Raw genomic sequence first — 16,471 nt, 5'->3', positions numbered from 1 at the left:
TTTGCCTCTAAGAGGTGTAGTACACAACTTGCAGCCTAGGGGGAGTGTGAGCTAAGCCACTTTAGTACTCTCCTGATTCTGGACTGTTCTGCATCCATCCACATAATTTAGACAAGTCTTGGCACCTGTTTATGTTACTTCACCCTTACTGCCCAAAATGTAGACCCACCTTGATACACCCCTGCCAACCCCGAACCTCTCCACCACTTCCTCCATGCCAAGGTTTGCAAGGGGTTCTTCAGAAGGCAGACTCACCGCTGTCTCCCACACTGCCTGTGCCAGGTGAATCTTCCCCCAGCCAGACGTGGGACTTTTGGCCTCCTCCCCTTATACTGCTCTGGCCCTTTTACCCAGAGTAAAAGAGGTGGAGCATGGGTAAAAATCTCACCCACAGACTATTGGTGGTGTCTACCCACATAGCCTCTTTTCCTCTCTGTCTGGCACTTCTGCTGTGGGATTTCCTTGGTTTTGTTCTCTCATGCATCAGACAGTAGCAGGGAACATATTGGCATGTTGCGTACCGTGTTGTAGTTGCAAAAAAACAGTATTTTAATAACTCAGCGAATTTCACCAGTTCCAAGAATAGAGGTAGGATATCACACCTAGCATGCTCCTAGTTATTTTTAAAATCAGCTAAAACAGCATTTTTGTGATATCTGAATTGATAGGCTGCGTACATATGAAATTTGTTGGACAGATGTACATGCAAAATGCAATAGCAACAGAGAAATGTTAAAGTAAGTGTGTATCTAAACAAGTCTAACTTCAGGAAGGTTTTTCTTTAATAACATCTATTACCTCAGCTTTATAAATATTTTTCTGCAATTTCTCCTTTGTCAGTATGCCATCAGAATTCCTCCAATAGAGGACTGACTTTTCTTTTTTCTGTGTGTGCCAGTGGAGCTCCATTTCCCCCGAATCTCTGCATGCTTTAACATCATTTTACTCTTCTCTGTTATAATTCCAATTAATTTGTTCTTCTTTTTTACAGCATCACTTTTGCTATATTCGTTTACACACGCATACTCCAGAAAATGCTTCTGGTTTACTTTCAGAGCTTTCTCTATTCCTGTCCTGTGTACAGAGCACTGCATTTCTGACAGGCTGAGTTGTTCTCCAGTCATGAAGACTGTGTTCAGATGCCTCCGATTCAGTGTCGTCTTATTCTGTAGCCATTGCCTGACTAACCTGGAGTTCTCACGCATTAACTCCGTGAGACAGCTTTCCCTTTTCCAATGCTCAGCTTTAATTCTGTCACCTAGAATAGGCATTGTGCAATGAAGTGTTTTTTCTTGCCACAACTATGACCTTCTTTTCCAACCAGTTGGTGAGCTGAGTATCCTCCTAGGTGTAGTTATGACCCACCAGATCTTCTGCAAGTGTTTTGAGACCCAATTTTGGGTGTTCTTGAGACCTGGCCTTCTAGGACTATAGGCTTGTATGCCTTTAATGTACACACAGGTTTTCCATTCTCTTTCATGCTTAAGGCCCATGATTGCCACTTCCATAGTTCATCCAATGCTTAACACTCTGTTAAATATAAGCACTGGCTTACTAAGGCTAGGTCTACACTACAGCGGGGGTCCGACCTAAGATACGCAACTTCAGCTACGTGAATACCGTAGCTGAAGTTGCGTATTTTAGGTCGGCTTACCTGGCTGTGAGGACGGGGGAAAGTCGACCGCTGCCGCGCTGCCGCCGACTCCGCTGCCGCCTCTTGCCGTGGTGGATTTCCGGAGTCGACGGCAGAGCGATCAGGGATCGATTTTATCGCGTCTTCACTAGACGCGGTAAGTCGATCCCCGATAGACCGATTGCTACCCGCCGGATCGGCGGGTAGTGAAGACAAAGCCTAAGGGGTGTTCTGTGAAGCTTGACTGATGAACAATTTAGATCTTGATCTCTCTGTCCATGTCAGCTGACTCACATGTGAGTGTGGGTCAGTTTGTCAATGCCTCACTGGTTCTTATCTCTCTTGTCTGACGTCAAATGTTTCCTATACCTCAATCCTTTTTGGAGAGAGATGGTCAGGCACAATGCTCACTCTTTCTCAAGGCGATCCTCACCTTTGCTAGCTGGTTAGTTGACCAGTGATATATAAATGCCATTGACCTCTTTGTCCACAGAGTAGCAGAAGTAAAACTTGGAATTTCAATATCAAGTACAGCTGACAGATTTCAGAGTCTGCTTGTCTATTTCTGCCATTGTTGAGTGACTGCTCCATCCTCATAGATAGTGAATGCTGGGCACATCAGGAAATACAAATACCATGCTGCTTTTTAATTTTTGTTTGTTGCTCACTCTATTATCTTCCTAGTTTTGACTTTTTCTTTCAGAACCTTACATAACATGGTCCTTCTCCCCCTTTAAGTTTTCTATATCTTTGTTGTTGTAGACTTTATGAGAAGCTCCTCTTTAAGTATTTTCAATAGTATGAGTTGTTGCACTATTGCCCAAATCAAAGACAGCTGCCATATGGTCCCTGTTAGTTTATGGCAAAAGAAGCTATGTGGCCCACAGAACCCAAACTAAGAGATTCTTGTCACTCACTTCATAAGAACATAAGAACAGCCATACTGGGTCAGACCAAAGGTCCATCTAGCCCAGTATCCTGTCTTCCGACAGTGGCCAGTGCCAGGTGCCCCAGAGGGAATGAACAAAACAGGTAAGCATCAAGTGATCCACCCCTGTCTCCCATTCCCAGCTTCTGGCAAACAGAGGCTAGGGACACCATCCCTGCCCATCCTGGCTAATAGCCACTGATGGATCTATCAAATGATGAGTGCTTATATTATGGTAGAACCTAGAGATCCCAACCAAACCAGGTCCCTATTGTACTAGGTGTGGTACATACACTTAGTAAAAGACAGTCCCTGCCCTGGAGACTTTACAATTTAAATAGACAAGATGGGAAACAGAGGTGAAGTGACTGGCCCAGGGTGTCACAGCAAGTCAGTGGCAGAGCCAGGAATAGAAGACAGGTCTCCTGACTCCCACTCTGAAGCATTATCCACGGAACCACGCTGCCGCCTGTGCAAATATGTTTTCTGGCTACCCCCCTGGATTTACATTTTAAATTATGCCAAAATATTGACTCATTATTCAAATGTATGCTATAATTGAATCCTGTATGGTTAATATTGTCAATAATTTACAGTATCAACTCAAGCTGGTGTCACAGTTTGTGGTTGGCTAGAAATAAGATCAGATGATGAGTTAGACCTGAAACTTCCTAATTAACTAAACTAGCCTCTTCCACTTTCAGAAGGAGAGGCTTGCGGCCTGGCCTTCTTTAAAATAAGCAAGCTAACAAAATAACAAGTGGTGTGTATTCAGTTTGTCTTTTTTCTGAAATTTTCTGATAAGCTGCAGCCCAGGGTAGGGACTGAATGAAACCTGGAAACTAAGTATCGACATGAAAAGAAATAGATTGTATGGGCAACTTTAATCATTTAGGTGGGTCTTTCAGTAAAGAGCAGAAGCCAAGTTTTGTTGCGTTTCAGAGCACTTCCAGACTGCCAAAGGGAGGCAATCATGTGGGGGAAAGGGCTCCAGACTTTAAGAACATTCAGTTTTTGTGGTTTTACTAAAAACCAAAATACTTGGTTGTCATGCCTAAAATGTAAAGAGAAACTGTAGCGCAATCTTAGCCAACTGGATAAAATACCTAAGGCAGTGTACTAGGGTTGGGGGCAGAATGACAGGAGAGAAAAGTCACCTGAGGTTCAGGTATGAACATGTCACTCTCTCTGGCTTCGCTGTCATGATTCTGGTTTAACCTAGATTGTTACCATTACAGCAAAAGTCTCTCACTGTATTCCTTCTGTGCAGTTTTACAAGCAGTGAACTCTAAAATAGAAAAAGGAGAAGTACAAACCATATAGGGTAGCTCCTAAGCTTCCTCGGAGCTCCTTTCCTCTGGGTTTCAGTCAGCACAACCCCCTTGTATCTCGCAACCATCTTTTAAGGCTGCATTTCTCAATGTTTTAGCATGGGCTGCATTTTAATATAAAGATGGCTGTGTGGACCATCTCTGCTCCTATTTGCCATCCCATAGCATCTCTTTGGCAAACTGGCTACATGGGAACATCACATAGGAAAGTATTTAATATATGTTTGCTTCTTTTAATGCAGTTTAGCATCTGGAAATAACAAGGAGCTGGCACCATAGGAGTGGCCAGCTTTCCATGGCCCACCAGCAAATGCCTCACACACTACAATTTGTAACTTTTATTTTAAAGTAATGAGCCCAAACAGGCTCAGTTGCAACTAATTAGCTCCCAGTTGGTACTTCCACCCTGCTCCTGCTGTACCCTAGATGAGAATTAACCCCTGAAACTATAGGCTTGGCATGGCCTCCTCCAAGGACACCACTAGAATGGGATACAATGGGGCTTTTGGGGATGCTGGAAAATCTGTCCAGCTGTTACTCTCCAATACTCTGTATCCACCAAGTCCTATCCTGTTCTTTTGTAAACACCTAATACTATGCCAGAAACATCCTTTCAGCCAGTGATCTGCATAGGAGTCATTTGCATTATGATTCCAGCTGGTGAAATGGTTGTAGCTGTGCTGGGAGGAGATGCAATTGCCTGCCAGCTACAAGGACAAACAAAATTGACAATGCTGGGCTTACTACTGGGGATTTGTGAAGCCTCCTAAAGGACAATATGGGGCCAGGGGTGAAGTCAGGCACCAGAGATTGGCTCTCAAGTACTTTTCTATGAATTACATTAAATATCCCAAATGTTGCTATTTTTTGACACACAAAGCTGCGGTCACTGGCAGAAATTATGATATTTTTACCCTGGAACAAGTCCACAAACATTTGCTTTGGAGGGGCCATCTTTGGGAGAGAAAGGGGAGTTCCCTCCCTATTCTTGTTCAGGCCCCCATGATCTCTGCTGAGACTGTCTACATAGATGCTAGTTAGCTCAATGGATGCTCATCCACTGTGCCAAACCCCAAGTCTTTTAATTTTAATGACTGAAACAATTGTTCAGTGGCAAGGGCTTTTGGCTACTACAATACAACAGCAAGCTGGGCCTGAACTGGTGACCTAGGGATGAAGGGCTCTAGATCATGTTTCAAGTCCTCTCAGCCATACTGGGGGCACAGGGAAAAGAGTGAACATATTTGGTTTTATCTTTGTTTAAAAAGCCCATTGCCCAGTAGTTACTATGGTACATCCAGATATGCTTATTTTAAATAAGCCCTTTTTTGAAAAGGACCTTCAATTGGTATGATCAGCAGAGAAGTGGAGCTCATTTCCAATTGCTCCTTCTTGGGTCTTGCCTATACTGCGTAGTTGCCCCCATTTTCAGCCATTAATGGCCAGCTACTGGTATAGCTGCCCTGGTACAAACCCCAAGTGTAAACAGGCAAAGCCACTATTTGTACTGGTGTCAAGTATCAGGGGGTAGCCGAGTTAGTCTGTATCCACAAAAACAATGAGGAGTCCAGTGGCACCTTAAAGACTAACAGATTTATTTGGGCATAAGCTTTTGTGGGTAAAAAATGCACCTCTTCAGATGCATGGAGTGAAAATTACATACATCTGAAGAGGTGGGTTTTTTACTCACGAAAGCTTATGCCCAAATAAATCTGTTAGTCTTTAAGGTGCCACTGGACTCTGTATTTGTGGCATTTACCCCAGTTTGAAACCTCTACCACTGCTAAATGTGGCTTTCCTTAACTATACAAATGTTTACTGCTGCAGCTACACCAATGGCCGTAACTGGGGCAAATCCTCAGTGCAGACAAGGCCTAACAGTGAATGCCCATAGCTGGTCTTAAAATGTTGATGTTTGCACGTGTATCAAAAATTTTAGCAAAGCTAAAAATAGAAATAGGAATTTCGCCCCACTTGACTCCCAATAGACTTGGAGTGGGATTTTCAAAGCATCTAAGTGTCATAGGAGCACAATTCTTCTTGGCTTTCAATACAGCTTCTCTTTGTAAATCACCTAAGAGCTTTTGAAAATCCTGCCCTTTACCTTTTGATAGATATATATATTTCTGCTATGAAAATACTACAATCAAAGTTTAAGTCAAGGTGAAGCAATAACACTCTGCTATAGTGTAAGACGGGGTTCTCAAACTTCATTGCACCGTGACCTCCTTCTGATAACAAAAATTACTACACGACCCGGGGGGCAAAGCCGAAGCCCACGGGCTTCAGCCCTGGGTGGGAGGCCTGTAGTCTGAACCCCATCGCCTAGTGCTGAAGCCAAAGCCTGAGCCCCGCTGCTCAGGGCTGAAGCCCTTTGCTTTGGCTTTGGGCTCCTGGGCCCCAGGAAGTCTAATGCCAGCCCTGGTGACCCCATTAAAATGGGGTCATGACCCACTTTGGGGGCCTAACCCAGAGTTTGAGAACTGCTGGTGTAAGACAAGGGGGTACATTCATTCAGTTGTCTTTTCTTGGATTTAAGTTCAGCTGTAGGATGCTTTTTTTTCTGTTCAGCTTTGTAAAGTCTTATTGCTTGTTTCTGGAGTGACCATCCTGTGACTGCTACAGGTTTAATCAAAGCAATGCTCCACACATGACAGCTGCTCATAACGGAAGGTGGCAAAGTTACACTGACTCAGCCTAGTGTTGTCATCACTCCTGGCACCTATTGCCACTTGTTTGCCGAATCTCCAAAATCATAACTGTGGTATTGTTATTTGCTTGTCAGGAACACTATGGCTATCTGAAGGGGCTCACAATAAGCTGGATTGGTGATGGAAACAATGTCCTGAATTCCATCCTGATGAGTGCTGCTAAATTTGGGATGCATCTGCGTGTTGCTACTCCAAAGGTAAGAGAGTCCTGCACTTGGAGGAAGGGAAGTAAAACTATCTAAGGCTCAAGTTCTATTCTCAGACACTTGCATACCTCCCAGAAGCTGCAAATCTGGCTAGCCTGTACACAGGCCACACAAGCGTGAAGAGGTTCCTCCCCCCTCATTGTGCCACCACCCACCACAATGTAGTCCACAGTGAAAACATGATGAATTATTATTTATTTCAAGAGGGGCTAAAGTGCAGTTTCATGCAAAGACAGAGATAAGCTCTCTACCCCACGTTGCTTACAGTCTAACAAAGAACACCATTTATGTGCTTCACTATTGGGTCTGAGTATTTTGATTTAAGAAGATCCCCAGGAAGACGTAGTGTAACACCAATGGACGCCGGTCATCATCGGAGGGATTGAACCTGGGACTTTTAGAGCTTAGTGCATGAGCCTCTACAGCAGGGGTAGGCAACCTATGGCACGAGTGCCGAAGGCGGCACGCGAGCTGATTTTCAGTGGCACTCACACTGCCTGGGTCCTGGCAACAGGTCCGGGGGACTCTGCATTTTAATTTAATTTTAAATGAAGTTTCTTAAACATTTTAAAAACCTTATTTACTTTACATACAACAATAGTTTAGTTATATATTAGAGACTTATAGAAAGGGACTTTCTAAAAATGTTAAAATGTATTACTGGCACGCGAAACCTTAAATTAGAGTGAATAAATGAAGGCTCGGCACACCACTTCTGAAAGGTTGCCGACCCCTGCTCTACAGCATAAGCTAAAAGCCAACTGTCTCTTAACTTAGGCTGTAGACCAGACTCATTTAATTCTCTCTAAGTGTTCTCGGTGCCACTAGCTGGGACAGAACACCACACCCAGACAGTGTGTGGATTACAATAGCACATAGCCTAAACCAGTGTTTCACAATCTTTTCAAGTTGGCAACCATTTATTCAAAGTAAACAAACAAACACCAAACCATTTTATATTTACCATCAAAGTATATCAATCAGAACAATGCTAAGCCAATATAATTTATTTGTGTGTGTCCTGAAAGGCTGACAGAGAATGCTTCCCTTGAAGGGTAAGGGTGTGTGGGGACTGGAGGAGCGAGATTTTCTTTGCTTTAGATTATAATAAAATTTTCAACATCTCATGATGCCCCTGATTTCCTTTCTGATTAATCAGTTCAGAAACACTGGCTTAGGCACAGCAGATTCAGAAGAAGAGGGTGTCAAGCTGGAATATAAATCTCCTTACCTTTGCTATTTGGTATCATAGTTGCCTTAATCTCAATGGATATGCATGTTTTGTTTGGTAGACTTTTTACATAGATTTGCTTATATATATATAATTAAAATGTAAAATGACTCATTGGGGCAGGGACTGCCCTTCTACAATGTGTTTGTGCAGCACTCTACTTAATGAGGTCCTGATCCTGACTGGGGCCTTTCAGCACCTACTTAAATATAAATAATAGAATTGTGCAGGGGATGGACATTGAGCTTCCCAAAAGAATTCAAAATTGGAATGAAACTTGAAAGTTTCAAAATTCTCTAGAAAGGAAAATTACAAAGAACTCCTTACTTTACATTGACTGAAATGTTTCATTTAGACAAAATTGTTTTGTTTTAATTTTGACTTAAAAATCTGATAACATATAGTATTATACAGAATAAAAAATCAAGACAAAGTTGTTTCAAAATGAAAAATTGAAATAAATCTGTTTCAAAGGTGTCAGAATGGAATGTTTTAACATTGTTGGAACACCTTGTTGATGAGGCCTGGCCTGGCATGAGTAACTAACACCTGGAGGGAGGCCTCAACATTTCTTGGAGGATAGGATTAGGGAGCTAAAGAGATCATTTAGGTTGAAAACCGAACATTTGTGCTAAATAAGGTAAGTAAATAGGTCATTAGGCTAAAAAGACAGAATGTCTGAGCCAGCTAAGATAAGAGGGAGAACACCCAGAGAAACATTTACTAGGAACAAGAATAACAATATATGGACAGGATATGCAACGTAACCAAACCAAACCCAAAACGTGTAATGCAAGTAAATGCAATGTAATGTGTAACTGTATATAAAGGAAGTAGTTTGCTGGGTAATTTTGAGTGTGTGGTGTGCCCTACCCACCCTTGCATTTGAGTCTGATCAACTCAGCTTTGCATTGCTGTATGCCAAGTAAAAATATCTGAGTGACAAAGTCTGGAGTAGAACAGGGTTCTTGGTAAGTCAAGTGGAAAGAGTTCTCGAAGGGAATTCCAACACACCTTTCTCCAGTTTTTCTCCAAAATTAAATTTCAGTAAAAATCGACGCAGTTTTGCGGAGCATTTTGATTTCGACAGAACAGCATTCTTCCATGGGAAATGGTTCCATCAATGTTTTTCCGACCAGCTCAATAAAATAATAATGTAAATGTGCATTGTAATGTTATCATCTTTTTGACAGGGCTTTGAACCAGACCCCAACATCGTTAAAGTAGCTGAAGAGTACTCCAAAGAGGTATGAGCCAATATGTTAAATATGGTTTACTTTATGTTTTGAATGAAGTTGTTTGACCTCCCTTGCCTTACTATACCTTAGTATAGCACCAAATTGTTTTTCACGACTGATCCCTTGGAAGCTGCAAGTGGAGCCAATGTCCTAGTTACGGACACATGGATAAGCATGGGACAAGAAGAGGAGAAGGCAAAGCGATTGAAGGCTTTCCAAGGTTACCAGATCACAATGCAGGTAAAGGTCAATTTCCAGCTCTTGTGAATGCTTTGTGAGTGATGGGATTTCAGAGGGCTTTGGAGCTGGTCTTGCAATGATGCAAGAAGCTCCACCCCCCTTGTAAAGTTCAGCCCTGCCAGAAGCTGGCTGAGTCTCTTCCCCTTCATTTGCTGTTCTCATGGAGGAGGGAAGGGGAGCACAAAGTGCCCAGCAGCTCAGGGAAGCTCCGCTCCCTCCTCCCATAAGAAACACAGACAGGACTGTGCCTCTACTCCTCCCCCCACAGTACCTGGCCTGGGAAGGGGCAGAGGGGGGTGAAGAGCCCCTGGAGCTGCCCCCTCCAGCCTGGTAAGGGAAGATGCCCCTTCCCCACCCCTACCCCCCGCAGGTCTGTGAAAAAGGAATGAAGAACACCAGGAGAAGCAGAGCTGAGGCTGGGGTGGGCTGGACTGAGGGGGGTGGAGGCTGATGGGGTGGGGCCTGGGTGAGGGCAAAACTGAGAGGGGAAGGGGACAGGATTAATTGCTGGGCAGAGGGTGGGCAGATTAGGAGTGAGAGTTCCTGCAGCAGAAGCCAGAATCACCTTACTCAATACATCTGGGAGAGTGGACAACACTAGTTGCCACGCACAAACACACTGGGGATGGGCAGGGGGTTGTTCAAAAAATCAAAAGACAGACCAAAAAACCACAATATAATCTTTTTTTTAAAATATCTCCTGATTTTTGGGGGGCAGCAGGGGAGGTGTCAGACTCATGATTTTTGATCTCTTGAGGTTGGCAGTATTGAGTTTATTTGTTCTGGTCCACTTCTGTAGATTCCATTTTTAAAGATCAACATCGTCAAAGCATTCATTTGATAGCTCTTATGAGGAAGGGTCACGGGTATTAGTGTACCCTCCACACCAACGCAAAGCCCCCTAACCAACACAATTGCTGTCTGAGTTACCTGAGGCTTCCCCTGCCAAATTTTCTCCTTCAGTCTGGCCTTTCTGGATGGGCCCTTACTGGACACACAAATCTGGGGCACAAACAGAGGGAAGGCTTTGCTTCTCCCCTTCTCAAGGACTCTGTATTTAACTTTTTGTTCCTCCCAGCCCATCCCACCTTATTATATCCACACTGCAAGAGAAGATCTTTTGAATGTTTCTCAGGCTAAGTCGCAATAATGCTCATATTGCAATTCATAGAGAGCACGGCCAGGGCACCATTTTGGGCAGATTTGCATGTATCTGTAAATGGGCAAAGCTTTAAATAAATATTTTTAAAAACAGATTTAGCTGAAATATTTATCAGAGCAACCACTGCTAGAGAAAATGGAAACAGAATATTAATGATTGAAATATAAAAAATGACATTTTAGTCTCTATTAGAATCCGTGATCTAACTGACCATATTTTAACTCTAGGTCCCCAGAATGCTAGTAGAAGACATGGCTCAACTTGCTTAAAATGCTATAATCCATTGTTCATCTATTAGATTGACGTATTATGAGTTACTCATATCAAAAGAATTGACCAAGGCCTTTTTATGCATGTCTTAATATGCAGTTATTGCCATTATCCATATATTTTGTTAGCATGTGGTGTTACTGTCCAGAGTATACTTATTGATTGACCTGCTGCTTCACCACAATTCATACTCTCCTTTCAAAGACAAAAGTCTAGGGGTGAAATCCTGGCCCCACTGAAATCAGTGGTAAAATTCCCATTTACTTGAATGGGCCCAGGATTTCACCCTGGATTCTTATCTTATTTGCACTGGTATCCATCTGGACTAACTCTGCTGACGTCAGTGGAATTACTTGGGGTTCACACCAAGTGTAAATGAGATCAGAATCTGGCCCAGACCAGTTTCTCACCACTTAAAGATCTTGCTAATGTACCATCACATCACTCAACTTTTTCATGCTTTTTTATCTTTAGACTGGAAAACATGCGGCCTCTGACTGGACCTTTTTACACTGTTTACCAAGAAAGCCAGAAGAAGTTAATGATGAAGTATTTTATTCTCCACGATCACTGGCTTTCCAGGAGGCTGAAAACAGAAAATGGACAATTATGGTATGAAAAGCAAATAAGAACAGTTTGGGCATGGGCAGCTGGTGACCCAGCCATTGGAGGAGGCTAGTCCCCAGCCCCTCCCCTTTTGCCCAAGGCCCCACCTCTCCTCTCCCCTTCTGCCCCCCTCCCCTGCAGGAGCTCAGAGCACCCCCCACGTGGACCCTGGCCCCAACTCCAGGCAGCCGGGGGGCGAGGCCCCAGCCCCAGTGCTCCAGGCGGCAGCACAGCCAGTCCTGGTGCACTGGGTGGCAGCGCCCCCAGCCCCAGTGTGCCGAGTGGCACAGCTGCAGCACCAGCCACTCTGAGTCCCTACAGGAGGTGGGCCAGCCAGCCTGGGCCAGCCAGGGCTCTGGGAACCACAGAGAGGGGACCTGGCCTGCGGGTGGAGCGTGGGCGGGGCCATGCTAGGCTGTTTGGGGAGGCACAGCCTATCCCTGTCTACGATACCTGCCGCCCATGAGTTTGGGGTTAGGCAGTACTTGACGATCGTTCTACCCTTCAATCCAGATTTGGATTTAGCATGACTCCTCAGTAAAGCACATGCCTTAATATAAATGTTTCAAAACCCCACCCTAATATGTCACGGTTTTAAGTGCATCAAATATCAACTCTTTCCTGCTTGTACCTTAATCTACTCTTGCTTGACCCAGATTGTTTTAATCAAGTGAAATCTACTCTTTTAACTGCAATTTATTATATGGAAGTCATTGAGTTACACTAGCAATTAGCTTGAGCCTTGTCTACACGTAAAACTTAGGTTGACGCACCTTTGGCACTTGGGTGTGAAAAATCCACACCCCTGAGTGCTGCAGCTACGCTGATCTAAACTCCCAGTGCAGATGCTGGTAGGTCAGTGGAAGCATTCTTCCATTGACCTAGCTACCATCGCTTGAGGAGGTGTAGTTACTACTGCAATGGAAGAACCCTTCTGTCACTGTAGTGTGTGCCTACACTGTAGGGTTACGGCACCGGCACCATAGCTATGCTGCTATAACCTCAAGAGTGTTGACAATCCCTTAGATACACCTCTTTCAAACACTCCAAATACCAATCCCAAGAATGGTGCTATAGAGGCTACAATTTTTAAAAATGTTTATAGCAGATGCCATCAGAGATGGCTATCAGAGCTGCCACAGAAGGTAGTGGGAATTTTGCTGGAAGAAAGATTGCAAAATGAAGCCTTTGAAGTAAAAGTATATGCTCTCTACTTACATATTGGGCTGTGGCCCTGCATAACACTAAGTGTACCATGCGAGCTACAAGAATATATTCAGCATTAAACACAAATTGTAACTCCATCCTCAATATTCCTACCAGTGTCATATTTTTCACAACTACTATTTACTGTAGGTTTTAGAACAGTCATGCTGACAAACATCGACCTTCCCCAAGTGAGAAAACAGAAATGGAGTCACCAGCACTCTCAGAGGAACTTGCATTTGTTCTAAGCACACCTTTCCAATCAAATATTACTGTAAAACAGTGGCAATATAAACTAGAGTAATACCTGGACAAAAATAGATAAAGAACAGAAGTGCAGCGTCTGTGTATACAAACACGTAGAGAAAAACAAATCCGATTAGATACAATCTTACTTCTCTCTGATTGTCACTTTCCAATACTCTCATTCTACAGTTGATATACCTAAAGATTGTCAGAAAGTATGAAGGACAAGGAAGTTGCATGACACACAATACAGCCAGGGTTTTCTATTTTATGGGGCAACAACAACTGCGGTTAAACTGGGTCAAATCTTGAGGTCTTTACTCAAGTAAAACTCCTATTGATGTCAATGGAAATTTTGCTCATGTCTTCATTGAGGGTCAAATTTTGCTCCCATATACACAAGCACAGATCAGGAGTAACTGCAGACAGAATTCAGTTAAGACTTCAGGATTTGGTCCAGTATTGATATTGGTTCTAGCATTGTTTCTCTGAACTCCTCCACTACTGTGCATTCATGTATGGTGTGCACAGAGGAAACCTATTGACTACAAACAGAACACTCTAATTTTTAAACTATTTGATGTTTCGCCATTGGAAATTCTAGAAAATAAATCTAAGCATGCAGTTTCTGCTGGGAAAAATTGTTTTCAGCACAAAGCCTTGGAACTCAAAAATATTTTTCCTTGTTTATTTTGTTTGCAGTATCTGTTTCCAATATGACTGGGTTTTTTTCCCCTCCCCCTCTAGGCTGTCATGGTTTCCCTGCTGACAGATTACTCACCACAGCTGCAAAAACCTACATTTTGATGCTTGGGTTCCTGCCAAGAGAAAATATTCCTCACCAGCAGAATATTCTGGTCTGCAAATATATAGCTGTCTTTCATATAGGATCAAAGCAATGAATGATTCCTTAATAAAACTGCATAGGTTGGCTCCACTGAACTGTATAATATTGCTTTGCACTCATTAAAACCTTGGAGATGATGTGAATTAAACAGTGCAGCATTGCAATCGTAGTGCTTTTTCTAGATGCTTTAAGTTCTGTAGCTTTTGTATCGATTCATGTCTCTTAAGTTTTCTAAAGCTGTAGTTTAATGAATGGATCCAGCAGTATCATAAGCAGCGGTTTATGTATGTTGTGGTAGAACTAGTGTTGTAAACTTCCAAATCTATTGTATAACCACTGTACAGCTGCCCCTAAATCTATTGGATTTTCTTGCTGATCTCGGGGCACATGCACAGAGAACTAGCACCTTCCTACTATATTCTGGGACCTCAACGTTCCCTTGTTAGTACAATTTCCCTAGCTGCACCCTGGCCACCTTGTAACCCAACCTCAATCTGGGTTTGAGACTGTAGAGGAAACAGGAAAATTCCTGAGGGCTGGCTGGAGAATAGTGATGTGGTTCATACAGAGGGTTTGCCACAGGGTTGGGTATGGGAGAAGAAAGATGGCTAAGAAGTATGGGCTCACTATTCTTCCTCGCCCCACTCTGTCATCCCCCTGGACAGAATTTTGGCCAATGAAGCAAGTCTTCTATTCTTTTCATACTCTCTGTGGCAAAAAGCAGAGGTGAGGGGATCCTAAGTGAATGTTGCTTTATGGTAGGAGTTTGCTAGGTTTCATCTAGCAGTGACGTGTGGTGTGCATACAAGTTAATTCCTCTTGGTAGTAAACAGAAGTTTGTGACAACTGTAGGTTGGTTGTGAATTTTTGAAATTTCAATGAAAACTTTGCATAAAATGTTTTCAAATCTTTTCCCAAATTTCTCTCTCTCTTTTTTTTTTAAACCAGCTCCTAGACGAGTTGGAATTTTTCAAAAATGTGAAAGTCCCCAAACAGCCTAGTGTGGCCCTGCCCATGCTCCACCAGGCCCCCTCCTGCCTGCTGCTCCCTTCAGTGGCTGAGAGGCTGGGGCAGGCAGGCTGGGCACCATGGTGTGCAAGACCACACCACGCCGTGCCACCCATCCTCTCAGTGCTGGGACCACACTGGGGCCGGGGGGGGGGGCGCTCCAGCAGCGCCGCCCACCCGCCCAGTACTGGGCAGCAGAGGTGACGCATAACCAACCGGTCGCTGCCCGCTGCCCGCCCACACTCACCAACCACTGCAGCTCACAGTGCACAGCCAGTGCCGGCCAGAAACAGGGCAGGGCTCTGTTGGCCAAGAGCCAGCACACAGCATGGGCTGTGCTGACGGACCAGCAGGACGAGCAGCCAGCCCAGCATGCTGCATCTTTGCCCCGCCACCAGCCCTATCATCGGTCACGGGACCCCCCATTCACCACTGGTGGGCGAGCGGCTGGCAAGCAGGGATCCGGCCAGTACTGATGGTGGGGGAGACAGAAAATACGGGACAATTTGCCCATTTTTAAGAAAAAGTTGGGACACCTGCAGGGGGGCTTAAATATGGGACTGTCCCTTTAAAAACAGGATGTCTGGTCACCCTAATGATACATAGTCGAGTGGCTCTGATTCCATTAGAGACCAAAGGGGCACATACACACTAGTCAGTTCATTACTATATACTGTAGGGATCAATTCAGCAGAGGGTGCAGTTTGCTCAGTTTGTTTGCTCAGAGCTGGAGGGGAGCAGACCTGCAGCCCACAGCTCCAGCAGAGCCGAGCCAAGGGAAGCCTAAAGGCTCTGACATAACTGCCCAAAGGGGCCCTCCCTGTGGGAAGGGAGGATTCACCCCAGAGACAACCAGAGAGGGAAGTATCCTGTGACCTTGGATGTTGGTAACTCCCTCTTACTTCTTTTGGTTTGGCTTTCCCCACCAGGGGAAGGCCTTGGACTGAGCTGACCCTGGAGGAGAGGGAGGAGGACAGCCTCAAGCAACCTTGGTTGCCAAACGACTGGTAGCCCAAAGGGCCCTGGGTTGGAGCCTGGTGGAGTGGGAGGGCCTGGGCTCCCCTCCCCTCAACCCCCTTGGCAGTCAGGGGTTGTGGCAAAGACCACTAGGCCATGCTCCCCAACCAGACCCCAAGTGAGGACCATTACACCTGCGTTGTGCTGCCTTCGCTGCTCTTGTTACTTGTGCTAGCTGGATTCAAGCTGATGCAGGTAGGCTAGGTGGCATACAGCTTTTTCTGTGTAGACATAGCCACGAAAAGACAGGCCTGTAGCCCCAGTGGCTGATGCTGTAGGGGTGAACACCCAACAAAGTGAGCATCACAAGGCCATATAAGCCTCCCCTAGGCACATCAAACATCCACTGTGTGCACTGGACTGGGGCTACATTGCTGGTCAAGTGGTGCATCTCTTAACCCCCATTTTGGGCTTGCAGCTTGAGAACTTTTTGGAAATGAATTTGGCTAAATTAAACTGAAGTAAAATAAAAGTAAATTGAGTAAAATGAAGAGGATTCAGCTGGCCTACTAAGCAAACCCACTGTGGCAGCATGTTCCTATGCTTTTCACTGTGAAGGAGGAGGAACATAGGCTTTCAGGTAGTGCCCTC

The 16,471-nt window shown here is 44.4% G+C and overlaps 1 protein-coding gene across 1 annotated transcript in view; it reads left to right on the top strand.

The window, feature by feature from the left end:
- OTC (ornithine transcarbamylase) overlaps window positions 1-13,815 on the top strand; it is a 37,502-nt gene extending 23,687 nt beyond the window's left edge. Inside the window, exons 6-10 of the mRNA XM_065423371.1 lie at window positions 6,678-6,800; window positions 9,234-9,287; window positions 9,369-9,518; window positions 11,425-11,562; window positions 13,756-13,815. Coding sequence (XP_065279443.1) covers window positions 6,678-6,800; window positions 9,234-9,287; window positions 9,369-9,518; window positions 11,425-11,562; window positions 13,756-13,815 — 525 coding nt within the window. The remainder of the gene's footprint in view (window positions 1-6,677; window positions 6,801-9,233; window positions 9,288-9,368; window positions 9,519-11,424; window positions 11,563-13,755) is intronic.
- The last annotated feature ends 2,656 nt before the right edge of the window (window positions 13,816-16,471 follow it).

This window comes from Emys orbicularis, chromosome 1, assembly GCF_028017835.1.
Source record: "Emys orbicularis isolate rEmyOrb1 chromosome 1, rEmyOrb1.hap1, whole genome shotgun sequence".
Lineage (NCBI taxonomy): Eukaryota > Metazoa > Chordata > Testudines > Emydidae > Emys > Emys orbicularis.
The sequence above is the reverse complement of the archived record's forward strand: the minus strand, read 5'-3'. Positions and strand labels throughout refer to the sequence as shown.